Consider the following 27,167-nt stretch of genomic DNA (forward strand, 5'->3'; position numbering starts at 1 on the left):
TGTAGACTGGGTAGTGTAAACAGACATTTGTTTCTCACAGTTCTGGATGCTGGGAAGTCCAAAAAGACAGGTGAGGGTAGACTCAGTTAGTGGTAAGGACCACAGCTGCCTTCTTGCTGTGTCCTCGTGTGGCAGACAGCTTTAGTCTCTTCATCTTTTTATAAGGACACTAATCCCATCATGGAGAGCTCATCTTCATGACCTCATCTAAACCTAACTGCTTCCCCCAAAACACAACCTCCAAATACCCTCATATTAAGGGTTAAGGTCTCAACATAATGAATTTGGGGAGGATACATATTCAGTCCTTAAGAGCAGTCAAATAAATCTTTATAATGAAATCCTAAAAAATTAGTTTAGCATTGCACAATAGCTTGCCTCGTTTTTTTTTAAATTAGCCTTATATGCAGTTTTCTATAAAATGGTCATTGCATTTTTCATTTCCAAATTGTTTAGATGTACTCAAAGAAACCGTAGGTTAAAAAGTTGGCAGTTAGAAACTGGAGAAATGTTTAAATTATTTTTCTCAAAATGGAAAGAATAGTAACAATTCGTAAGTATTTTGTGACGAAACCACTTCTGCGGTGTTTTGATTATAAATTTTGGTAAGACCAAAAATCACTGGCTATGTCTACCACTTAAGGTACCCAATAAGTATTTGTTGAATCCAATAATTGAACGTCAAGTCTTGACTATTGTCCGGCAAACCAGAAGTCTTAAATCTGTTTATCTTTCTAACCTTGTCCTCTGTGCTAAAATGTTCCAACCTCTACCCTTCTGTTACCTGTACCCATGTAGGAGATTGGACACAGAAGTAGGATGCCCCAAACCCAACAACTGGCACACATTTTTTTCTTTTTTAATAGGCTTCACACCCAGCATGGGGCACAACATAGGGCTTAAATTCACTACCACATGATCAAGACCTGAGCTGAGGTCAAGAGTTAGATGCTTAATGGACTGAGTGGTCCACCCAGGAGCCTCTGGCACACTCTTCCACAACCTTGTCTTTATTAGCTCTCAAGACCAAATCAAAAGTGCACCTCTGTCATATCTTCTTTGACCCACTATACCGAAACATCTGGTCCATCCTTGTCCTCTCATAGAACTTTCCACTTGTTTTGTATTATTTGGTTATGGAAAAGAGATTCCCAAGGTTCAAAACCTTAAGTAAAAGAAAGACAGTAGACATTGGCCAATGAATAGGGAGTTTTATTTTGGATAGCAGGCCTTTTCTGTGTCCCTGAATCAGAAACTGGTAGCCCTTTGAGAAAGATACTTCTATTTGTGAGACAGCTGACCTACGTGGCAGACTGGCCCTGGCATAGAATAAAGCCAAAGTAGAAGATTGAACCAATGACCTCATTCATATATACCAAAATCCTCTATTCTGTCATCAAAGAAGTAATTTGGATATTTTATTAGTATAATAGCCATATTATCCAAGTAATTTTACCCAAAATAGATGTGTTGCCTATATGAACACAATAATCACTAACCTTGTAAAAATATGATTTAAACAGTGACCATTATTGTATAAATGGCCTGGGCACACTGCAGCCGATTGGAAGAATTCAGGTAGCATCAGTAATATAGGCAAAATGGTCTTCGTTGAATATGTCTTTAAAAAAGGTTTAACCAATGGGTGCCTGGGTGGCTCAGTCAGATGAGCATCCGACTTCAGCTCAGGTCATGATCTCACGGTCTATGAGTTCAAGCGGTCTATGAGTTCAAGCCCCGCATCGGGCTCTGTGCTGACAGCTCAGAGCCTGGAGCCTGCTTCATATTCTATGTCTCCCTCTCTCTCTGCCCCTCCCCCGCTCATTCTCTCTCTCTCTCTCTCTCTCTCTCTCTCTCTCTCTGTCAAAAATAAATAAACATTAAAATTAAAAAAAAAAAAGGTTTATCCAAGTTGTCTGGTGCCTGGTCATAATATCAGCAGAACAAAATTGAATGGTTTTATCCCTCAAGTGTTTTTTGATCAAGTAACTTTTCTTAGCCTATCTCTAAGTTTAGATATGTAAAAGTCCTAAAATGTTGTGATTTAACAAAAAATATATTGGGAGGCAATGCCACTTTAGAACAAATGCATTATGCCGCTTTTGATAAGACTACAATATTGATAATATGTCAAAACCATTCTCTTCGTTTGTGCATATTACACTGAAAATGGCAGCTTTGACGTAAAGCATCTGCTTGTGAATTCATCAGCTAAACCTTTATAAACAAGCCACATCATACATTTTTCCTTCAAATTATAAATTCAAAACATGGTTTTATTGGTGATTCACTTTCCTGTCCCTCTTCCTAAAAATGTTTCTGTGTTTTTGGTAGGGAGAGGGGGAAGAGGCATTTTATTTGTTTGTTGAGTGACCTAACATTTGGGTTTCACTTAGGACTTCATTTGAAACAATATATAATTTTATCTAGTTTATTGCTCATTTTTGGAAGTTGCTACCATCCCTTGAAATTAAATCCTAAAATCTAATATTTAAAGAAATATTATGATTTTATCCAGTTTGGATGGTAACCTTTTAGTCCTTAGTTTTTAATGTTTTCCTTCTTCTAAGACCTTGGGAAACACTACAGGAGCAGCTTTGTCTCCTTCTTGCTTGACTTATGCTTTAAAGGGAATAAATATTCCTCGAGTTTCTACCTACAGACTACTTTCTATATTCCATTCTCATTTACTAACCTAACCTTATGTTCATGTCTTCACAGCTGGCAAGTCTAAATATCAAGTGCCCAAATCCTAATCTCTCTTACACAATCTATTTGCAGATAGAGAGCATCAGCCCCTCAAACTTCAATCCCAAATCAACTGTATCTGTTCTCTCCCCGTACACTCCCTGATATTTCTATTGCTAGCCATTTTCCCAGCCACACAGACTCACAAAGTTTCATTTTTGTCACTTATATCATCTAAAGCTTTACTGCTCAAAATGTCTCAGGATCAGTAGAGTAACATCCATCAGCGTCACCGGGGAGTTTGTTAGAAATGAGAATTTCAGACCTCACCCTAGCTGTACTAAATCAGAAACCGCATTTTTACAAGTTTTCCAAGTGATTCATATGCATTTTAGTTCCTGAGGAGCACTACTCTAACTTTTAGAGGAAAGGGATTATCTTGCTTATCTATGGTACCTTAGCATATGGTGGGTTCTCAAGTCCTTGTTCAGTATCTGCCTATGTATGTAACTGTTTCGACTGAATATTGATATACTTTGCATCCTTTCCCTCTTGCATTCTACACATTCCTGTTTGAAGTTACCTTATGTTCAGCATCATTAATGTCCCCTTCCCCTGGTCATCTCGATCAGCATACATGTTCGGTAAATGGTTTCTTAATTGTTATTCAGACACACCAACAAACCTGATTTTAGCAGGACACTGCAGGTGGTTTCACCATCCTGGAATCTGACTTTAGCCCTGTAGGCAGGCAATATTGCCCCCAGAAACTTAAACTTACCACAACCACTTCGGCACCAGAACATGCTTCTCCTAATTCCCACTTTCCTCCATTTTAGCTCCAGATTTCCCATCCAAGTGGGCATGTCTGATTGGTGAAGCCTGTGTCATGTGCTCATATCCTAGCTCAAAGGGAGGCTGGGAAAGTGAGTGCCTGGCATTTTCAGCTTGTACAATAGAAGGAAGACTCTGCCTCCCACCAAGATTCTTATTCCATAATTCATAATTTAGAAAACTTTCAGAATTCCCTAAAAATGAAAGGGTTCAGATATTACCGAAAGGCCAAAAATTAGTAACACACTTCCACCATCCTCAAGCATCTACTCTTTAAAAAAAAATTCACTTTTTCTTTCCCCCTTTTAGTGAAATGTAGTGAAACTAACCCAAAAATTGTGCACACTTGTCTTTCTTTCCTCATATCCTATTCACTTTAGACCCACTCCAATATAGCTTATGGCCTCAAAAGCTATCACATTCCCAAATCCAGTGCACACTTCCTAGTGCTCATCTAGCTTGACCTTCCAACATTGTTAGATATTCTGCTGGCTTCCATGGCCTCATGATCTCTGGAAATTTCTCTTCTTTTTTATTGCTTCACCTCAACTTGTTTTGCTGGCTCTCCTCCTGTTTATCTCTGTATGTTTGTTTTCATAGCTCTGTCCCTGTTTCCCTTCTTCTTCTTCTTCTTCTTCTTCTTCTTCTTCTTCTTCTTCTTCTTTTAATTTATTTTTGAGAGAGTGCAAGCAGGAGAGGGGCAGAGAGAGAGGGAGTGAGTATCTGAAGCAAGCTCTGTGCTGACAGCAGTGAGTCAGTGAGCCAGATGTGGGGCTTGAACTCATAAACTATGAGATCATGACCTGAGCTGAATTTGGATGCTCAACCGACTAAGCCACCCAGGTGCCCCCTGCTTCTCTTTTGTAACTCCTCTTAGTCTCTAGGTGTTCTTGTTCAATTCCAATCCTTTTCCTTCCTTAAAATTCATAGAATTCTTAAATTTGAATTCTGCCTTTAGAAAAAAGTCTCGGGGCGTTTGGGTGCCTTACTTGGTTAGGTGAGTGAGCTTTGGATTCCTATTGGAGAGACACTAAAGATGTTTGTGTCTATTGGTAAACATGCTTCATGCTTTATTAAAAGGTTGTACTACGCAGGTGCCTGATGGCTCCGTTGGTTAAGCATCCGACTTTGGCTCAGGTCATGATCCCTGGGTTCGTGGGTTTGAGCCCCATTGTCTCCCTCTCTCTCTGCCCTTCCCCCTTTCACATATTCTCTTTTCCTCTCAAAATAAATAAAAAACATTAAAAAAAATTATAGGCTGGTGACCTCTTTGCTGAGCTCTGTAGAGTTTTGCATTTCCAACTGCCTACTTAACATTTCAACTTGAATGCTTAATGCATATTTTAATTTTAATATTCAAATTTAATTTCCGTCTCTTTAACTGGCTCCTTATGAAGTCTCCAATTTCAGTAATGGCTTTATCATACCCAATGTTTAAGCCAAAAACCCAAAATTCATCCTTGATTTATTTTTCTTATACTCTCATATCCCATTTATCCACAGGTTCTACATTTTCTATCTCTAACATCTATCCCAAATTCATTTACAGCTCTCCATTCCCTGCAAGTACCACCCAAATCTAAGCCATCATCACTTTTGCTTATAACCATGTTTGCACATGAACTGGTCCAATTCTTCCTCTCCAACCTCATTTCCAAGTGCTCTCGCCTATCACCCAGTGACCAACTTAGCTTTGGCCTCATTGGTCAAACAAGCCAATTCCTATTCCTCAAACAAGCCAAGCTCTTTGTCATCCCAAGATTTTGCTTTTCTTTACTCTGCCTGTTACACTAATTCTCACTCTAACTCATCTCATGTCTGACTCTACCTGATCCTTCCAGACCCCTTCAATTGTTGCCTTCCCTAAACCAGCCCACCACTTACCTTATCACATCACCTAGCTTATTTTTACTTTATAAAGCATTTAAAACAGTTTTGAATTACCTTATTTACCTGTTTACTAGTTTACGGTATTTCTCCCCTGACTGGAAGATAAGCTTGATCACAGCAGAGAAGGTGTCTTTTTAATGCATGGCTGTGTCCCTTGAACTAAAAGAAGAAATGTCCAATACATAGTAGGCTTTTAATAAATGTTTGTTAAAGAATCGAATGGATACTTAGGTGAAGGATTGATGTAAAATTCCATTGAGATCCCCTAACCTTTTCATTTCTGCCCAAAGGATTCATCTTTAGTCATCAGTGATAGCTTTGATAGCTAGCTACCCAAAACAAGTTTGCTTACTGTATTCATTTACTTTTGATTCAGCCTGGGCTTGTTAATCATTGTCTCTACTACTACTAATAACTACTTTGGGAAGCTAGTGGGAAAAGCAAAAAAAGATGATTCTGATATATTCAGGATATCTCCTGGCTGATGTGGTCAGTATCTAAATAAGTGATGCCCACTCATCAATCATTTCTCTACTTCCTGCAAATGAATCTCCCTGGAAAAATCATCAGATCCTCTCAATCTTGAATACTGACAAGAAGTCCCTATGGACTCCCTAACTCTGCAGAAGATCCGGAGGGGTCCTAGACACTAAGATTTAAAAGCCCCACTCTCAGAACAAGATTAGAAAACTGACAGGCAAAGTTGTAGTTACCTCAGGTTCTGGAAAGGAGCAGAACATGAAGGTAAGTAGAAGTTTTACTTGAGACTTTTAAGCTATTTTATGAAACGCTTTATAGTTTCTTACCCATTTTATCTTTAATAAGCATTTTATAAGCTAACGGATATTTAAACAATATGCCTTAAAATATAAAAATCATTTGATTTTACTTCAAAAAAATCAGTCATTTGAGTGAATTAATGGAAAAAACATATTTCTACTTTTTCTTACAAAGAGAACTCCCTTGCGGATTAATTACAAGGTAGACTAGGGAATCGCCCTCTCCCCCACATGCTAAGTGTTATTAAAAATAATTATCAAAAATAGAGCACGTCGAAAAGTAAGAGGTTTGTAATTGTTCGGGTGTAATGGAGTAGAAGATCCTATAGGCACAGAAACTACTTTCTTTGATCTTTTCTTGTAGGGACTCAGAAGTGTGGTGGCAACAACCTTGGCTCTTTTTCTAGTGTTTTCTTTCATAGGAAATTCCAGCAGCGCGCCACAGGTAATCAAACGCAAACACCGAGGCTCCTGGATGTTCTTTCCCTCCCTTCCTTCTTTTCTTTTCTTTTTTCTCTTCTCCCTCCCTCCCTCCCCCTCTTTCTTTCTTTTTGCTAATAGAGGACTGGGCTACATTGTGTTATTAACCGCTTTTCTCTTCTACCTGGGTTGTAGGGACTCTTTGAGAGAAGGAACTGGACTCCCCAATCTATGCTCTATCTGAAGGGTGCACGTACGTTCCAAATACTTTGCTCTCCCTACATCAATAAAGGAAGATCTTTAGGGGTGTAAGAATCCATGGGATAGATGCGTGGGGAGAAAGTAATATCGAGTGTGTTCCCTTAATAGCCGAGGTCATCCTGCAGGACAGAGTGGGGGTGGGGGTGTGTGGCAACGGAAGAAAAAGACTCCCTGATTGTTAGAAATTCTCCATCCTCAAGTGGAGGGTTGCTGGCTCTTGCCGCACAGGAAGACTGCAGACTGGCCTGGGAAACACCCCACGGGCTTGTGAACCCGACCACCGCTCCAAAGCCCATGCGCCGCGGCGGGCCGGGCGCGGGCAGGTACCGGCTGGGTGCAGCAGGTGCAGGAAGTGCTCGGGCCGGTCCCGGCTCCGCGCAGACAGGCGTGGGGGCAGGGCTCGTCTGGGGGCGGGCAGCGCAGGGGCGGGGCGCTGGTAAAGGGCGCTTGGTGCAGTCTGGGGGTGCGCGACGAGCGCCCGAAAACCGGCTGTCCCGCGCGGACCCAGGCCGCCGCCGCGGACCCACCCCTCCTGACCTGGGGACCCGCGGCGCGGAGCCCATTTTAACCGCGATTGTTGAGTGTTTAGCCGGCCAGCTCAGCCCCGCGTCTCGCCTTTGCAGAGGGGCGCCGCTTCATCTCGGACCAGAGTCGGAAGAAGGACCTCTCGGACCGGCCGCCCCCGGGTGAGTGAGCCAAGGAGAGGGGGGCGGTCCGGAGACTGGCAGCAGGACTCAGCGGGCAGGGCGCGCTCGGCCAGGCGCCGAACAACTGCGGCTCCGCTCCGGGAGGGACGTGGCTCCGGGGCCACCCTGGGGGAGAGCCAGCCAGGGCTGAGTCCAAGCTGGCAGCCAGGGCACCGCGCACTGGTGCGCGGCTGAGGCTGGGGCTGACGCTCCCGAAGCTGAACTGGGCCTCGGCTGCTCCGACCGCCCTCTGGCCGACGGGTGTGCAGAGGTCCCGGGGGAGGGGGTTATCCAGAGACAGGCCAGGCCTGGACTTCACGTTGGAGGAGTCAAGGAGGAGGAGGAGGAGTGAGAACTGTGCAACTGCCCCTAAATGTACCTCCCCGCTTTTGGCAAGACCTTTACACGGTTTCCTCTTCAATGTTCTTGTTATTAAACTAGTGTTTTTCCCGGAAACTTCAAATGTACGCTCCTATTCATTGCTAGAAAGGGCTCTAAAGCAGCTCAAAACCGGAAATAGTTCATAGGCACGGGCCATTAAGAGTAGGGCCAGGGACTGTTATTTTCCTTATGTGTGGCCAAGAATATAGATTATTATTTCAAACTGCTTTGAACGAATGAGAGAGGAAGTAGTCGAGACTCCAAGGAGGATCCATCCCATCCAGATGTTTCTGCCCAGACATCCCATGTTAAGCTCTGAAGGGAAAAGTTACTCAGGGTCCTTTATCCTAATGCACTCTCCTTTCATGGCATTGTCTGCAGTATATTTAAATTCCTTTCCATATATGTAATACACAGCAAAACCAATTGTAAGTAACGTCCAAGGGAAGTGTGAAATGTTTCAATTCATAAAAATCAGTCCTCTGTGGAAGGGGCATCCTTGGCTAAGGCATCAAAAACCTATTTTATAAGGGTTTTTCTATTTATAGTATATCAGAATAGGGTTTATCTACTACAGGAATATTTAAATGCTAATAAGAATGTGTATACACTTTTATTTCTCCAGAAAGACGAAGCCCAAATCCCCAACTACTAACTCTTCCAGAGACAGCAGCTCTGCTACTGGCTTCCTTGCAGAGACCACAAGAAGGTACAAATATAGTGACCGCTTTCAACTGCGGGAAGGGAAGCTTTGATCACTTTTGGGATTCTGTGTTGAATACCAAGTTACCTTTGTTCAGATTTTTGAATATAATTAACAGTTGCCCCCCTCCACAAACAATTCATACATCTTTCTTATATAAACACTAGCACATTTCTCATTAACGTGAGTCCCCAAGAACATGAAAACATTTCCTTGAGGACAGTGGGGAATTTCATATTAATTTCATAAACCAGAGCCTATTGTGACCTTATTTTCACTTAGAACTCTAGCACTAAAAATGTTCAAAGTTCAACCTCATTATATACAGTTATAAAACTGAATTGAAGCCAAAGAGGTTTAAAAATGTTAAATCCAATTGCTCACTATTAAAGACTGGGCCAAATGAAATTGTTGACAATGAAATAGTTTTTACTTGCATATGTAGCAGTATCTTATGGCTGATCCTAATAGATTCTAAGCCTGTGTAATTTTCATTATCCTATACAGCTGCTTCTATATGAAGATTAGGTATAATTTTCAAATAGAGACACTCTGGACCACCTGGGTGGCCTGGTCAGTTAGGCATCCGACTTCGCTCAGGTCATGATCTCACGGCTGGTGAGTTCCAGCCCCGCATCAAACTGTGCTGACAGCTCAGAACCTGCAGCCAGCTTCAGATTCTGTGTCTCTCTCTGCCCTTCCCCAGTTCGTGCTCTGCCTCTCAAAAATAAATAAACATTTCAAAAATTTTTTTAAAAATAGAGACACTCTGTCCATGTAGCATTGAAACCACTAGTTGAATTAAGGCATCTTGCTACTAGATAAGTCAGGGCTTTGGAGTATGTAACAGACTGGGTTCAAATCCTTGTTCTGCTGCTTTACTAGCTAGATGACCCTGAGTCTTAGTATCCTTATTGGTAAAATGGAATAATGATACCCATGTGCAGGGTTGCTATGAGAGCCAATTGGAACAAGGTACATAGTTTTAGTTACTATTAACAATAGAGGTCATCAAAGCATTATTCAGACCTAGAATGTTCCCTCTCAAAAATTGTAATGATGCCATATTGTGACATAATTTAAAATTTTAAATATTAAAAAAAAAAAAATATATATATATATATATATAGCAAGTGGTCTGGTGATCAAAGCACAGGCTGCTGGCCTTGTGCTCTGACACGTATGCTAATGGAGAAGACATATCCTTGGTGCCTACTATTGGATGGGCCATATGAGGAGGAAAAAAGAGCAAAACGTATTTTCCAGCTTCAAGCTTATGGTTTTCTTGGGGAAAAAAAAAATACTGATGAGAAGCAAATGCAAGAGAGTGGGATTGGAGGTCTTCTGAACTCAGTGCAAGGCCGAGGTCAACGTGGATGGGTAGTGGGGATTATAATACTTAATTGAGCAAATATGCATTTATGCCTGCTAGGTGCCAGCTAACTGGCAGGCGGAGAAGAAAGCAGATTAAGGGGAAGCAGGAATGAGAACAATCTTTGCAGCAAAATGATAGGGTGAGCAGTCAGTGGAATAGCAGAACGCAGGAGGAGTGGTTATGTTAGAGCTAGGACGACCATTACTGCTATTATTACTACTGCCCGGAGCTACTAGTTGTTGAGGGCTTACTATAATGCAGGGGGCCAGGTGCTGTTTCAGCATATGATATAGGTCAATACTTTTAGCCCTCATAGTAACCCTGGGAGGTAAGGACATTATTATCCACACTTTCCAGGTGAGGAAATAGAGGCACAAAAAGATTAAGTAGCTTGCCCACTATTACATAGCAGGTACTTACTAGAACCGAGATGAAGAATGAAGATAATTTGTCTTTGTTTGAGAATCAGTAAGAAGTCCTCTGGATTCACAGCAGAATGATGACATGGTGAAGGAGGATGAATCTGATTATGGCACAGAGAGTAACAATAAAACAATGATTATGGTTCAGAGAGTAACAATAAGAACAGTAACAATATCTACAATATAGGAACATCTGCCTGTGTCAGATATGAATGCTAATCTTTATAGCTGAGAAAACTGAACCTTTATGAGGTGTGTTTACTTTCCTAAAGTCATGCAATTGGTAAAAAGCCACGTTGGGATTTTAACTCAGGTCCAAGTGATTCCACTGCTCTCTCCATTATATCTTGCCGTCTCTCAAATGCATTGTATCGAACAGGAAAGACCACAGATGGGGATCAGGGAGAAGCCAAGGAAAGTGAAAGGAAACCACAGGAGTGAGGAGATGAGGTGGAGCAGTCAGGAATGGACAGAGAGGCTCCACTCCGAGGTATCCTGGAAGGAAGAATAAGTAACTATTCACCGAAAGGATAAAAGGGAATCCAGAACAAGCACATTTTTGAAGTGGTATTATGGGAGTTTGAAATGGTTATGCTGGTGAGGAATGAAAATTTCTGTGGATATAATGGAAGTTCAGTTTGAGATGACAGAGACAGTCAAGTGAGTAAAGGAGTGTAGGTCAGTGGTTCTCAATTATCCATCTATGGACTGTTTCCATTGGAGTTAACTGAAGAGAGTCCTCAAAATACAGATGGCTCAGACTTAGACCCAGAGATTCTGATTCTGTAAAACTTGAATGAGGCCTCAGAATCTGTATCCTTGAAAAGTTCCCCCAAATGATTCTGATGGTCAGTCAGATATGGGAACTACTGGAATTCAGAGCCAGTTAATAAAGAGTGAAACCATGAAAATAGAAATCTCTTCTAGGCCTCAGATATAACAGGAGAAGGGCAGACAATAAAGGATTTGCCTTGGAGAGTACCTAGAGATTAAGGGGAATGGAGGAAAGTCATATCAGTGAAGGGACTTTTAAAGGAGAAGGCAGGGATGTAAGAGGAGAACCAGAATAACAGCATATCCAGAAATCAAGAATGGAGAGTTCCAAGAAAGGAGTGATTAAAGCATCACATGGAGCAGAATGGTTAGTAAGAGTACAGATATCAATGGAAAGGAAGATCCTGTTGACTAGGACAGGTCACTGAATAGCAGTTCACAGGACTTTAGCTCAGCCCCTGCCCAGTGATACTACTTGCCACTGCCATGCTCCTTCTGAAACCTTGTTGAGAGCGAATTGGGGACAAGAAGTAAGCAGTGCTACCTGTCCTGGCTCTCAGGACTCTTGCAATGAAAAGGTGAGAAGTATTTGGATCATGGATAGAGGATGCTGCATCCAAGATGACCTTTACTAAATTGGACATTCGGCAGGCATGCTTACTGATTGTTGAAATGTGTTAGGAGATCGCTGGCGAAGATGGATTGAAGGAGACATTTTTGATTTGGTGTTTGGGAAGATGTGTGAAGCCAGAAAGAAAATAAATAAATAAAAAGTGAGCTAGAATGAAAGGGGGGGGGTAATTTCAAAGAGGGGAAGAAAGGGGCCCCTGGGTGGCTCAGTCGGTTGAGCATCTGACTTTGGCTCATGTCAGGATCTCACGGTTCATGAGTTCGATGTCTGGTTTTGTGCTGACAGCTCAGAGCCTGGAGTGTGCTTTGGATTCTGTGTCTCCCTCTCTGGCCCACCCCTGCTCACGCTGTGTCTGTGTGTGTGTGTCTCTCTCTCTCTCGAGAATAAATAACATTAAAAAAAAATTAAAGAGAGGAAGAAGAATCTTCATTAGAAACTTTAGGAAAGGGTGTGTGATTATAGGTCCCAATTTCAAGTCTTTTTTGGAAAATAAATATAACTTAAAATTTTTTATTTTAGAGAGAGAGAGCACGAGTGGAGGAGAGGAGTAGAGAGAGAGAGAATCCCAAGCAGGCTCCATGCTCAGTGCAGAGCCTGACATGCAGCTCAATCCCATGACCCTGGGATCATGACCTGAGCCGAAATCAAGAGTTGGACACTTAACCGACTGAACCACCAGGCTCCCTGGAAAATAAATGTAATTTTGTAGTCATTGAAGTTTCCACAGTAGCTTGTTTCTGATGATGAAATAAGGGAACAAAATTTTATTACTTTGAACTGATGAGAAAGTTTTGGATTTACATACGATATATTCGTTACTAGCTGCCTTTAATATTTTTATTCTAAAATCCCTAAGTATTACTTGGTAGACTCTTATTTTATATAGTTAACTTTTATTTTAGTAATTGATATACAAGGATGCACTTCTTACAGAGTTTTTTTTTCCCCTTCTCTTTAAAGAGCAGCCCATCATCTGTAATATTCTAAAATGTGCTAGCCATTCAAGTTAAAATGTAACTCAGACATTTGAATTATATTGTAACTAACTAAAGGAATGTGATTTTATCTAGAAATAATCTTAAGGAAGGTTAGGAGATGCATTTTCCTCTGGCAACTCCCAGTCCTGACACCATGGTAAGTTTTAGCTCTTCCGCCCCGTTGTTACAGTCCCAGGAACCTGCTATCATCTGACTTCTTAGCTATCCTGCCCCGGAAGTGATACCTCATGCTCTAAAGTTTTGCAATCCCATCCAGCTAACAAGTGTCTCCTCTTTTTGTTTCATTTCTTCCCCAGGCCTAGTATAGCTCAGGTAATAAGAGAATATGTGCAAAAGTATTCCCATGTCATCTTTCCAAGTAGGATGCATTGTTAATAGGAAACAGGGAAACAGTGCCTTGATGCAATTTAATGGTTCTAATTGTGGATATTTTACTTTATTTTTTATTTTATTTATTTTAATTTTTTTAATGTTTATTTATTTTTGAGAGAGAGAGAGAGAGAGCACAAGTAGGGGAGGGCCAGAGAGAGAGGGAGACACAGAATCTGAAGCAGGCTCCAGGCTCCGAGCTGCCAGCACAGAGCCCGACGTGGGGCTCAAACTCATGGACCCCGAGATCATGACCTGAGCTGAAATTGTATGCTTAACCAACTGAGCCACCCAGGCATCCCTAATGGTGGATATTTTAGACATGTGGCACACTTAGAGCAAGATATGTGGCCTTTTCAGATTTCTACCAAACATACCATATTATAGTTTCACTCATTCTAGAGAGTGACATGTGACATGTGAGTTCCCCTATGTGTGTAGATATGAGGGGAAAAAATTTTAAACCAAATCGATCAAAACACACTTATTTTGATTCTCCATAGCAAAGTGCAGGAGTTAACATAATCTAGGAGGCTAAATGTTTGTTTTTTAAAGTTCTCTTTATCTTATCTTTTCTCCTTTTAAAACACGGAGAATTATGTTTATTTTATGTATTTTTTTTTCTCACAGCTGGAGAAGAAAACTTTGATCAAACCAGAATCCTAGAAGACTACTAACCTGGGGAAAATAGACCAAATTACATTCAAATACAGTTCTGTTCTTGTTGAAAACATGAGCCATGTAAATAAAGCCTTTGGAGGCTTTTTACTTCAGTTGTAATCTTAGGAACATGCACAACCAGTTTCATTCTTTCCAGCAACAAAGGTAATGTAGAGTTCTTAGCTGAGAGCATCACCTTCTTTCATTGCTTCTGGTCCTGTTTAGGTCACCTTGTGTCTTAGTCCCCTTTAGAATTAAGCATAAGGCCAGCGACTCTTTAGAGTGTGCTTTCTTTTTGTTAAAACGAGTCTATCTTGATCTAGTGATTCTCAGTTGTTGGTTTTTTTTTTCATTCTGTTACCCCTTGCATTGTCTTGTCACTCAGCAGCAGATCTCCCTCTCCTTTTCTGCCTTTTTCCCATCTTCATGGGTGGGGGGGATGGGGAGGCATGGCAGGATGGGAAAGAGTAGAGTGTTCTCTTAATAGTTCATCTAGGAGACATAAATTAAGAAGGGAAGAGGAAGGAGTTGACTGGGAAGAAGCCCTGTGATAAGAACACTTCAGTGTAGTTGCTGAAAGAGGGCATGATCTCTGAAGCTGGTGGAAGGTTCCACAATGGAGAGCTTCCCTTTGTGTTATTTGGGGATCTCCCTGAATTCTGGGAGTTACTGGGAAATAAGCAGATGGAGACACACTCTGTTCCTGTGTACATTGTACAAAAGGAACAAACCAGTTTTTCAGAGGTAACTCATTTTTCACAGCTAAACAGATTCAAAGAGTCTGCTTACTCTAATTAGCTAGAGTTCTAGGCTTTATTTTACCTTAAAACATTACATAAAACACCCTGATAACATCAGTACAGAGTGATATGCCCAATCTGGTCCTTCTCAAAACTTTGAACTTAGGTTCAAAACTGTCTGAAAAAAACACACACATGCAGTAACACACACACACATATCCACAGCAAGCATAATAACCTATTTTTTTGGAATTGGAATGTGATCACCATGTTAATTTTTTGACCTAATTAATTGAGAGCTATTATTGATAAATGTCATAAGTGGAAAACATTGTTAATTCTTATTGTCATCAATATATAGCCATTATTCAGTAGCTAAAGAATACCTTTATGTGAATGTATCTGTACCTTGAGATTACAGTTTCACTGTGTTATGAAGTCAAAACCTTGCTTATAAGATTTGTCTGTATCTTGTTTCATAATTGAATAATGAAACTATATTCAAGTTAATGTAACACAGATCTCTTGCAAAAACTAATATGCTAGCATTAAAAAAACTATGTGGTATTATATAGGCACCTGTCATTTATTATGAATTGACTTTAAAGTGGATTTTCTAGATAGTGCTTGTATCCAGTATATTGAGATTTTACTCATCTGACATAGACTTATACATATTGGCTATTTAAACATCATGCTTATTCCAAGAATATTTTAAAACCCTATCATGTGAAATAATTCTTCCCACAACTAAGCAGAACAACCTCAAGTATTTCACACTAAAACAGAGTTTTTAAAAGCTTTCAGGAGGTATGTGGGTGGCTCAGTTGGTTAAGTATCTGACTTTGGCTCAGGTCATGATATCGTGGTCCGTGAGTTTAAGCCCCACGTCAGACTCTGTGCTGACAGCTCAGAGCCTGGATCCTGCTTCGGATTCTGTCTCCCTCTCTCTCTTCCCCTCCCCCACTCGTGCTCTGTCTCTCTCTCTCTCTCTCTCTCTCTCAAAAATAAACATTAAAAAAAACCTTCGAAATAATCAACAGCTATTAAAATAATACAGTGTTATAATACTATTAATAATGTATAGAATACCAAGTATATTATAGGCGCCTGAATTCCTTGAATGTTGTTCTGCCATACAGATGTGCTGATTAACATAGTAGTTGCATACAGGCCCCTCTGCCCAGCTGCTATAACATTCTGTCTGTCTTGGGATATTTTTTAGTTCTCTTTATTTCTATCTTTTTCAAAACTGAAATGAACAAAAAATGTTCACATTGTATGGCTTATATTTTAAAATTGGGAAATACCTGCCTGCAAGTCACATCCATGTCCTAGAATACCACTTCCTTCAGGTGGACAGCTCCAACTGGACAGGACAGTGTCCACTGCTCTTCCCTGTTTGCTTCTGTATCCTTTCTCACCTTTTGCCATCTGGCCCCCAGCATGGGCTCTCAATTACTCTTTTTTCCCCTGGGTTTCCCCAGTGGGTGCCTCCTCTCCCCCAACAGCACCATAATGATCCCATGAGGAGAGGGACGGCAGAGGCCCTGGCATGGTAAAACCAGCCTCCAACTAGCATTTCCCCTTTATCTGGTTATGAGAAATAAACATCTGTATCCTATCAACCTTGATTGGATAATCAAAATAAGTTACATTATTTTGCTTCAGCGCCAGGAGAAAGGGAAGTGGGGATGTCACCTATTGGTTTCCTCTTACTGGACTATAAATTCCGTTAGTAAGAGTTTATTTCTAATATGACCTCTTCTTTGTATCCCTCACATGTCTTCATAGAAGTATATCTTCACCCTTTGGACCTTTCCAAGCACCTTGACCAGTCCCTCTCCTGAGTCCTCCTTGTGGGAAACTATTAGCAGAGCACTTGTCACATGTTCTAGTCTCATCAGTATATATAAAACCAGCTCTGTGCACCCTAACTCTTGACATGGAAGGAAGGGTGGTGCAATGCATGAAACATGTCTTGATGGCTGGTCAGGCACACACTATTTTCTATGGTTCCTGTACTCCAATTTATGAAGACATACATTCTTGAAAAACATCCATTTTCTTGCACTTCTGTTTCTCCCAATAAGACCATTCATTTGTGCAACAACTGTGTATAAGGCACTATGCTAGAAACAGAGTCACCTACTAACAGCCCTATTTGTTGCTCTTCACCGGGCTTTGTCAGTCTTGGGGAAAGGACAGTAAATGACTGGAGCAAGGGGATGGAGTCCAGTGGCAGCAGCTGTCTGAATAGAGGACCGAGTCCAGGGTAGAAACATGCCTGGCTTTGCACTGGCTGGGGCGCTGGGTGGCTCCATCAGTTAAGTGTCTGATTCTTGATTTCAGTTTGGTCATGATCCCAGGGTCATGGATCCAGCCCCGTGTCAGGCTCTGTGCTGACAGTACAGAGCCTGCTTGGGACTCTCTCTCTCTCTCTGTCTCTCTCCCTGTCTCTTCCCCTCCTCCACTCGTGTGTGTGTGTGTGTGTGTGTGTGTGTGTGCACGCGCATGTGTGTGCACACCTTCTCGCTCAAATAAATAAACATTAAAAAAAATAGGTGTTTGCAAGTCAGTGTATTTCCATGCACTCTATCATTTGTACTCCTTTCTAATCAGAGAACTATTCTTTCATTCAGAAAAAAAAAGCACTTGAATTTTAAAATGTTTTATTAAGAAGCTATTTTATGCAGGAAATCTCATGCTTTCAATAACAATAGACTAACCAGTTACCAACCAAGGGTATCATTTGAATAGACGTATTGTGCCCCCTTACTAGGAATATATTTTCATTGTTATTGTAACACTGAAACCCCTTTTTATAATGAGATCTTTCTGGCACTTCAGCAAGTGAATATCTACATTATAATACAAATCCATCTCCTATTTTCTGACTCTCTGTGCAGACCTTCCCAAACTGCTCTGCAGATGTTGGGTTAATTTGGCATGCACAGGACATATTTCAAGGATTAGGCTTTAGGTAATTTATTTCCCTTTCTCCTGGGCCCTAAATGAGGTGAGTTTGCAATCATCTTCCATTGTGACCTGATTTATGGCATATATCCACCATTCATCTACTTTTTCTTAACAATAGTGATGCGATTTGAAGTTTCAGTTTGAGAGCGAACAGCTAAGAAAGAATTTCTGAGATAGTTTTGGTGCAAAAAGGTGATTTTATTATAGCATGGGGACAGGACCCATGGGCAGAAAGAGCTGTATCTACAAATATGAGGGATGACTGATTATATATTTTAAGTTTGTGGAGGGGGGTGGGGTAGAGGTAACATAAATTTCCAAGAAATTTTTGTAAGCTGAAAGCAGGGTCTTGCAGCACCTTGAAGATTTAGCTATTGTCAAGATAAGGTTACTTTTAGTCTTTAATGAAATATAAACATTAAGGCATTAAGGCAGCCGTGAACCCCTTGAGGCGTGTCATGTCCTACATCTATCAGTGGGCTGCAGGCTGTAAGGAGATTTAACATAAACTGCATTTTTCTTGCCTTTGTTCTCATCAATGGGGCAAGCAGTGGAGAGCTAGATTACAGTTTTCCCCTAGTCCTGAGCCATTCAACCCAGACCCACCACGGTCGTTGTTATTCTTCCCTTGTTGCCATCAACAATCCCACACTGAACAGACTAAAACTTTTTTAAAAGCTCTGCAGATCTAGGTGAACTGATATGCCAGCCAAGGTTTTCACTGTGATCTAAATGTAACAATACTCAAGTTGTGGGGGAAAAAAAAATAATCCAAGAATGAAGGTGGTTTCTTTTTTTCTTTTCTTTTTTTTTTTTTGCCTATTTAGAAGTAATTACATTTAATAATTTTTTTAAAGTTTTTAAATTTATATTGAGAGAGAGTGGGAGAGGGGCAGAGATAGAGAGAGAAAGAGAATCCTAAACAAGCTCTGTGCTCAGCGCAGAGCCCAACATAGGCCTCGATCCCACAAACCGTGAGATCATGACATGAGCCAAAACCATGAGTTGGACACTCAACGGACAGCCACCCAGGAGCTCTTAGGTTTAATTACATTTAAAACAAAGATATGTTTACAATCACTCAACAATGTCCCTAAGCACATCATGGATGTGTTTAGAAACATTGTTCTTATTATAATTAAGTAGACTCTATATTTTCTTTTTGCTAATTTTTTAAAAGACAGTATTAAATGTTATCCTTTACAAGGCACTATTTCATAGTAGGTGCTTTCTACAAGTTATCTTATTAAATGTCTTATTTACAAGACATCAATGAAAGCTTAATTGATATGTTGATATTGACATACTAATTCATTTGGATTTAACAATTCATCATTTATAGAAGACTGATTGATTGACTAAGTTTTTGAAAAAGCTTTCCTTTTAAAGAACAGAAAAATTGTTTCAGTCAGATGGCATAGTACAGATGGTAACATCTTCCCATCATTAAGTTGAGACGTGACCTTGTATATATGCGCGAATAGGTATCAGGATCTGGATTTAAGGTAGCTTGTTTTCTTACGGATTTTGATTATCTACAAAGCTAGATAGAAATTCATGGTTCTGACTCATGTGAAACATGGAAATAATCACTAAAGACTGAGTTAATTAAAATATGTTTGTAGTAGACATTCAGGGCTGAGATCAGGATCCTTTGTGGGGAAACTGGGAGGCTTGTTTGGTAGTTATGGAAGCTGTATAAATACTAAGCAAAGGATTATGGTGATGATCACTTAAAAATAAACACTAGCAAATGAAAATTCTTATTGCTGACAATAACCATTTTAAAAACATTTCTAAGAGCATCTGGGTGACTCAGTTGGTTAAGCATCTGGCTCTTGATCTCAGCTCAGGTCCTGATATCAAGGTTGTGAATTCAAGTCCCACATTTGTAGCCTACTTAAAACAACAACAACAACACCCCACATCTAGTCTTCCTCCTTTAATGAACACTCTTCCTCGTGCCTAAATTTACTGGGGAAAAAGGAGTAGGGGAAAATAACTTGGACTTTATTAGAAATTACAAAATTGCCATTCACTTAATTTTCTCCCCTTTGGAGGCAGAGAATAAATCCTGTTGTAATGGAAGAAGAAAAAGAAATCTGTAGCATTTTCATGTCTTTAAGTAATCATTCTCACTATGTTCTTACTACATTAGTTCTGTTCTACAAGCGTGGAATTCAGTTCTTGTATTCACCATGCAGCTTTTTCTTCCCACGAGGAACACGGCCCAGAGACCATGGCGACTTGATATTTAACCGATCCCTTTCAGCCTCCTCTTCCTCATTGTAGCGCTCATCCTCTTCATCTTCCACATCACTGCTCTGAGGACTAGAGACCTGAGACCCTGAAGGGGAAGGTGGAACTGAGGAAGGCCTGGGATATTTAAATCCTTCTGTCTGCCAAAGACAAAAATAAGTCACAAACACTATAATGACTTCTTGAGTTTTCCAATGCTGTAAACACTTTGCATGTGCATTTAATAAAAAAGCATAGTTGGATATTTTTTATGGTCTGTTCATGAGCTATTATCTTTGATTTATTTTGATTCTGATACCAGCAAGCTCAGGAGAGATTCATTAAATAAATAACTTCCTTTTATTATGCACTGAAATGTGCCAGGTGCCATCTATCTATCTACCTACCTACCTACCTACCTACCTATGTTATCTTACTTATTCCTAGTAACAACACCAATAAATTTGTTTTTCCCACATACAGAGACAACTGAGGATTAGAGAGGTCAGATGACTTGCCCAAGGTCACACAGCATGACCCTGTGTTAGAGCAAAGATTTGTATCAGGGCTATGATCACTCCAGATCCTTTAATATCAACTGTCATGTTACGCTGCTGATATTCTCAGTCTCTATGTCACTTTTCAGATTTGCTCAATGAAATTGCAGAATATCGGCATTCTGGACATGCATGGACAGCCACCATTAGAAAGAATCCTGGAAGCCAGGTCACTTAGTTTACCCTGAAATTCCACCAGTTACTTTTAGTTCAGTTAATGAGTAAATATCACTAGATTTAATCAAATTGCCCTTCTACCTAAGATTCACTCAGATAACTCACTTGTTAAACAAGAGCTAAGCACAACTATGGGTCTGGCACCATAATGTCACTGAGGAAACAAAGATGAAAACCAAGATTCTTGCCCTTTAACAGCACACATGCTTGACCAGGGAGGACAACTGTATAAAATAGTTGCAGCCCTCGTCACTCTGTATGTCAACTATTTGTGCACATTATTATCATGTCATACCTATACAATCACTGCAAGGTTCAGATATTTTGCCTGAAAGCAATAAAAAAGAAAAGAAAAAACAAGCTGAGTCATGCATTTAGGACCTGGCTCAAAGCAGGAGCTCAATACTTACTAATTGAATACGCTGAATAAATGGATGAATATAGGTGAATTACCATCAAGTAGAGTGACTGCCTCTAAATAAGCTAAGCAATTAACCCTGTTAAAATCATGAACATGAGAGTTGGAATTTGTATTCTGAAGGGTTTTAAAAACCCTGTCATTTTCCATATGGGCAAATTCTACCTTGGGTTAACTTTTTAGATCCATTTCCCTTGAGACCTGATGGAGGTAGACCATAAGTTGTATTATTAAGCAAAATTGATTATGGTAAAAGTGACTCCTGACTGGGAGATTACATCTGAACTCAGAGGATTTATAAATACGTGACAAGGATTATAGCTTTGGGGAATCCCTGAATTTGATGACTCTTATAACTGTACATATTCTTTGTGGAGATCATGGAAGCTGTGAGATATTGGCTCCTGGGCGGGGGGGGGGGGGGGAGGCATAAAACTACTAAGCTAAGATAGATCTCATACCTAATAATATAGGTTTCATCTTTTTTACACCTAAGCTTTTACCTGGTGGATAGGGTGGCAAAGAAGTGTAACTTTTGGACTGCTATGTAGACGGCTATAAGAATGAATCCCACTGAAGAGAAATGTCTGATGCTGCCCTACTTCAAGCTGTGTTTCCTATCTTACATCCTTCTAAGAGAATGTGGTGACAAGTAGCCTATGCTGGTCTCATGAATATAGATATCTAAGTGAACTTCAGAAGAAGACTCCTGGGGGCACTGCTGACTGGTACATGAATACTCATCTAATCCAACTCCTCCTGTGGTTCCTGAATTCACTCTTTCTCTTGCCAAGTAGTCACCTGTATCTCAACATTTCCTTGGATAGCGAGTTCACTGGCTATGAAAGCAGGGCAGTTCATTTCTTAAGAACTCTCAAGAGAATGGGGGTCTAACAAAGCAGTTTCAAGCACTAAAGCAGGGAGAGTTTTAATGTGGGAGTGCTTCAACAACATGAATTAGTTGACTGTCTGCCCATCTGCATAAGGCTAACTCTGAATCAAGGGCTTTGACTTGGTCTGATCTGTTGGTTCCTCTATTCTTTGCTTTAGGGCAAAATTATGAAAAAAGTATAATAGTTTGTGTATTTAACTACTTCTAAATTCAAAGGTATTGGTAGGACTTACCATACATAAGAAATTTAGCTTTCAAAACAAATCCACAATACATAAAACACTTACCGTTGGTGGTGATGTAGGTTCCATATGGAATTTATCTGGAAAAGCTCTGCTTAATGTCAGGTACCTGGCATGTTGATAATACTGTGACAGAAAACCAATTCACAGGTTTAAAAAATTATATATTTCAGTAACTAAGTTATTATGTAAAATCTTATTCTCCTAGTTATAAAATCCATTTTTAAAGTGGTAAAACCGGGGCGCCTGGGTGGCTCGGTCGATTAAGTGTCCAACTTCGGCTCAGGTCATGATCTCACGGTCCGTGAGCTCGAGCCCCGCGTCGGGCTCTGTGCTGACCGCTCAGAGCCTGGAGCCTGTTTCAGATTCTGTGTCTCCCTCTCTCTCTGCCCCTCCCCTGTTCACTCTCTCTCTCTGTCTCAAAAATAAATAAAAACGTTAAAAAATTAAAAAAAAATAAAGTGGTAAAACCTATTCACCCTAAATTTAAAAACAGAAAAAAATGAGTTTATAGTTTTATTATTTTCCAGTGAATAGGTAAAGAAATACTACAGAAAGTTGGAGAGAGGGGCACCTGGATGGCTCAGTCAGTTGAGCATCAGACTCTTGGTTTCAGCTCAGGTCATGATCTCACAGTTCATGGGTTCAAGTCCCGCATTGGGCTCCATGTTGACAGCACAGAGCTTGCTTGGGATTCTCTCTCTCTCTCTCTCTCTAATAAATAAATAAACTTAAAACAAATTTTGGAGGGAAAAGCCATACTGACCTTACTGAAAACTCTGAATTGAGCACTAAGGGGACTGAAAACACTGGCTTCATTCCATAGAAAAGCAGTATAACATGGGGAAAAGGTGGGGTCTGAATAATCAGACAAACTGGACTTAAATTCTGCTTCAGACCTTAGGTAAGAAACATAACTTGTAATAGCCTTATCATTCTGGTTTTATTACAAAATGCAGACAGTACAATTAATCACCCAGGATTGTAAGGCACTGTCATTAGCATGTGTAGACAGTCTGCAAATGGAACATCTATCATTTTTCAGGGAGAGTTTAGCGATATCTAAACAGATCTATTATGTGAAGGCAAAGTCAACTTATTCTTTATTAAATCATCCAGTGCTAAGATATATAGACCTCTGGGTACTTACAAACCTATTGCATAATTGAAAGGAGGTATTTTCTGTACTTGTCATTTGAAAAACAAAGTTATTCCCATTCCCACTGTATTTGAGGCATATGGTCATGTTATGGCTTAGAGTCAAACAAGATACAAATGTTTCTTTAGATGTTTTCCTCATATTCATGAACCAATACCTGTAATGCATCAAGTTAAGCACTGACAATAGAGTAACTGGTAAGATCACAGCTAGCTCCTGACGGATTTGCTGTTATAAGCTCAAACTAAATATGAAGATTTGAAGTTAGGACTTTGCGAGTTTATAGTAAGTAAAAAAGTATGTGAAAACATTACTGGAGATTTTAACAATGATGGTACTAAGTTGACTTTGTAGATTATGACAAGAATCTCGATTTTTATAGTTCAGTGGGATTTTTATTTTTTTTTAATTTTATTTTATTTTTCAACGTTTATTTTTGGGACAGAGAGAGACAGAGCATGAACGAGGGAGGGGGCAGAGAGAGAGGGAGACACAGAATCGGAAACAGGCTCCAGGCTCTGAGCCATCAGCCCAGAGCCTGACGCGGGGCTCGAACTCACGGACCGCGAGATCGTGACCTGGCTGAAGTCGGACGCTTAACCGACTGCGCCACCCAGGCGCCCCTCAGTGGGATTTTTAATGTGGCTCTCTTGATCACAGACTTGCTTACTCTGCCCAAGTATCTCCAATCCAGAAGATCGGAGAGCCTCTCAGTTCGGTTTCTCTGAATAATTCTCTGGCGGCGGGACTGTTTGCAAAATCCATAGAGAAACTGAGTCAGCTGATTGCAGGAATCATCTGGAGACTGGAACCGCCTGTCAACAATGTAAATGCCTGAGGGGCACAAAAACCAAAGCACAGATAAACGTAGGGCTAACCTTGGAATATTTCTTCTCCCTCGGAATATTTCTTCTCCCATTCCTTACATTCTATCTCAGACCGCCACATGCATTACCCACTCCCTGACAGCCCCCACTGCCTGTTTCATCTTTCCCCTTGCAAGACTGTATTTCTCCCGTGATCTCCTCCTAATGGTTCACCACTGTCACCAACACACAGCCAACACAATGGATCTTGTTAAAAAATTTGGCAGCAGAGGAAAACCCTGGATCAGGGATTCTCCCCAGGACTGCTCACTAACCAGAATCTCTGGGGTGAGACCTGGGTGTCAGTGATTTTTTTTAGGCCTCGTGGTGTTCCCACCATGCACCACTGGCTGAGAACCACAGCTGTAGCCTGAGGAAAGAGAACCGTGACAATGCAAGGGTAGGAGACCAGGAAATTGGCAATGTGTCGGCAGACAATCTATCCCCTCTCCCTTTCTTGCTGCTGGGCAACATGGACCCAGAGATGGTGGTATGCAAATTCTCCCGCCATCTTAAACAATTTAAGTGAATTTTGCTAACTTGGCACAGACCCCTAAAATAATGACACTGGGGCGCCTGGGTGGCTCAGTCGGTTGAGCGTCCGACTTCGGCTCAGGCCATGATCTCACAGTCTGTGGGTTCGAGCCCCGCGTCGGGCTCTGTGCTGACAGCTCAGAGCCTGAGGCCTGTTTCAGATTCTGTGTTTCCCTCTTTCTCTGACCCTCCCCTGTTCATGCTCTCTCTCTGTCTCAAAAATAAATAAATGTAAAAAAAAAATTAAAAAAAAAATAATGACACTGACCAATCTACATACTCTAAGGCCATGGTTACTGTAATGTCACTTCTAGATAGTAAAGGGCCAAACCAGTTCAGAAAATAAAAAGATAAAAGGGCCAGACTTGTCCAAGTTTAGCATGCCTTTTATGGTTTGTCTTTTGGACTATATATTTAATATTAACAGCATTTTTATGTTTTCTGTGAACCACATAATTAAATCTACTTTTAATTAAACAAGAAGTATAAACATTACTTTAATCATCAGGATAGCTTTAGAGTTAGGCTCCATAAAGACCCTGTGCTTTGTTTGGCTAGAAGTCACTTCTCCCTGTGTTGGGTGAATGATGAAAAACCTCACCCACCGTAGGCAGTAGGATCAGCCACGTGCTCCTGCATGAAACAGCCAAAGCCGGACAGGTTTGTTGTCACACTGGGGATACCCATCACCGTACATTCAGCTGCCGGGGAAATAGACAAACGCTTGGCTTCAGACCAGTCCCTATATCCTCTAATGCACGCAGAGGGGGCAAAAGCCCAAGTCTGCCTAGTAATAGTGATGTTTATTTTGTACCAGGCACAGTACTGAGCTCTTTACATGTATTAACTCATTTAATCTTCTCAACAACCGTGTGAAGTGAGACTGTCATTATCTCCATCTTACAGATGAAGAAATTGAGGTTAAATAATTTGCCCAATGTCATAAAGCCAGGGAATGGGGTAGAGCTGGGATTTGAAGGCAGGCGCTCAGCTCCAGGGCTCTTGTTTGGAACTGCTACTCTATACTGCCTCTCTCATTCCAGCTGGTTTTGTTTTTTGCTCCATTCTAAGCCATGTCTCAAAGTAAGTGGTGAGTTTGTGGTGTCAGTAAATAGACTTTGGACATGAGCACCTCCTCCTATCAAATTAATCTGCCATGCCACACATCCCTCCCCTTTTCCAAGTGGTCCCTGAATGTAGTCCTCTCTCACCTTCTAGTCAAAACTTGTTTTTCATAAAATAGCAGATATGGTTTTTGTTTTGTTTTGGTTTGGTTTTGGTTTTCTTGTTTGTTTTTAAAGAAGTATTACTTCTCAGGGTGCCTGGGTGGCTCAGTCAGTTGAGTGCCTCAGGATATGATCTCACAGTTCCTGGGACAGAGGCCCATGTCAGGGTCTGCACTGACAACTCTCTCTCCCTGTCCCTATCCCGCTAGCAGACACCCTCTCTTTCTCTCTCTCTTAAAATGAATAAATAAATGTTTTTAGAAAAAGAAATGTTACTGCTCACAAGGATGTCTTCATTTTTAACAAGGAATTTACATTTGTTTATGGAATCACGCTTGGTTGACTGGTAGTTTGGGGTTAAAAAAAAAGATTTCCCCACTATTCAAGAAGTAATACAATTTAGACAGTGGCCTTCCTTCTCTCTTCTGCTCTGCAAGTATTTCCTCTAGAGAGATGTGGTTTCCTAATTTGGTGGAGAGGGGTTGGTGGAGGAGAAAATGAGACAGGGATTATTGACTCATACAAGAATCTAATGCAAACCTGGACTTCCTTCCCAGAAAAATTCTTATGCATATATGTATGAGGAATTTTGCCTACAATTCCACACAAGTTCACTGAACCTTATTTTTATTAAATACTCATTAACACACATGTATTGAAATACCAGGTACCCATAACCTTAGTATATGTTCATTGAATGAATTTAATGGAGCATGTGCTAATATTCATTAGATTTTCTCAAAACACAAAACACAGACTTAAATGAATACTTTCTGGAGTATGTTAAACTTAGTATCAGATAAAAAGTTATTCTAAAACAAATAGTTATCTAACATGCTAACACCAAACTTATACCACAGAAGAGATATTGTTATTCCTGTAACTATAGGTTAGGTGAAGGGTGGCCAACTTTCTTTGGGTAATTCAAAACAGAGAATGACTCATTCACTATGGAGTATTTCTCAACCTTCTTTTCCTATCTACTTATCTTTTATAACACCTTTGGTGGCCTTTATCTTAAAACACTAGATGTATCTCCTCTATCATTTGGGTTAAGTTTATCTTTGTCCTATAAAATGACATTTGGTGGAAAGTCCTCTGTAATTTATAGAACATGCTCTTTACCCAACATAAATGACTTCCCATATCCCTCAGTCACTCATGCTTTGATTTTGTGCTTCTTTATTTTTGAAACTTCCTTGATAATAAAGTATGTTACTTCCTAGAAATAAAAGGAACAAAAGTCAATAACAAAATGTGAAGTCCAC

General features: G+C 40.4%; 2 protein-coding genes across 2 annotated transcripts in view; one reads left to right on the top strand and one right to left on the bottom strand.

Moving 5' to 3' along the window:
- The first annotated feature begins 6,150 nt into the window (after positions 1–6,150).
- Positions 6,151–15,183, top strand: SPX (spexin hormone). The gene is made up of 6 exons (XM_047066332.1): positions 6,151–6,156; positions 6,556–6,636; positions 6,807–6,864; positions 7,496–7,558; positions 8,565–8,648; positions 13,842–15,183. The coding sequence occupies exons 1-6, from the start codon at positions 6,151–6,153 to the stop codon at positions 13,886–13,888; spliced, it is 339 nt and encodes a 112-aa protein (XP_046922288.1). The 3' UTR covers positions 13,889–15,183.
- A 4,587-nt stretch (positions 15,184–19,770) lies between these two features.
- Positions 19,771–27,167, bottom strand: part of GYS2 (glycogen synthase 2) — a 51,046-nt gene continuing 43,649 nt past the window's right edge. Inside the window, exons 13-16 of the mRNA XM_047067334.1 lie at positions 25,279–25,374; positions 23,944–24,107; positions 22,160–22,240; positions 19,771–19,989 (exon numbers count right to left, since the gene is read on the bottom strand). Of these exons, the coding sequence (XP_046923290.1) occupies positions 19,771–19,989; positions 22,160–22,240; positions 23,944–24,107; positions 25,279–25,374 (560 nt within the window). The remainder of the gene's footprint in view (positions 19,990–22,159; positions 22,241–23,943; positions 24,108–25,278; positions 25,375–27,167) is intronic.

The sequence above is a fragment of the Lynx rufus genome, unplaced genomic scaffold, assembly GCF_022079265.1.
Source record: "Lynx rufus isolate CCGP_SWC_20201006 ecotype Redwood Valley unplaced genomic scaffold, mLynRuf1.p SCAF_7, whole genome shotgun sequence".
NCBI classification, from domain to species: domain Eukaryota; kingdom Metazoa; phylum Chordata; class Mammalia; order Carnivora; family Felidae; genus Lynx; species Lynx rufus.

Coding starts and splice junctions, on each gene's coding strand:
- SPX (XM_047066332.1), top strand. Junction 6,637..6,806: donor ATTCCAGCAGCGCGCCACAG/GTAATCAAACGC, acceptor CCTGGGTTGTAG/GGACTCTTTGAGAGAAGGAA. Junction 6,865..7,495: donor GCTCTATCTGAAGGGTGCAC/GTACGTTCCAAA, acceptor TCGCCTTTGCAG/AGGGGCGCCGCTTCATCTCG.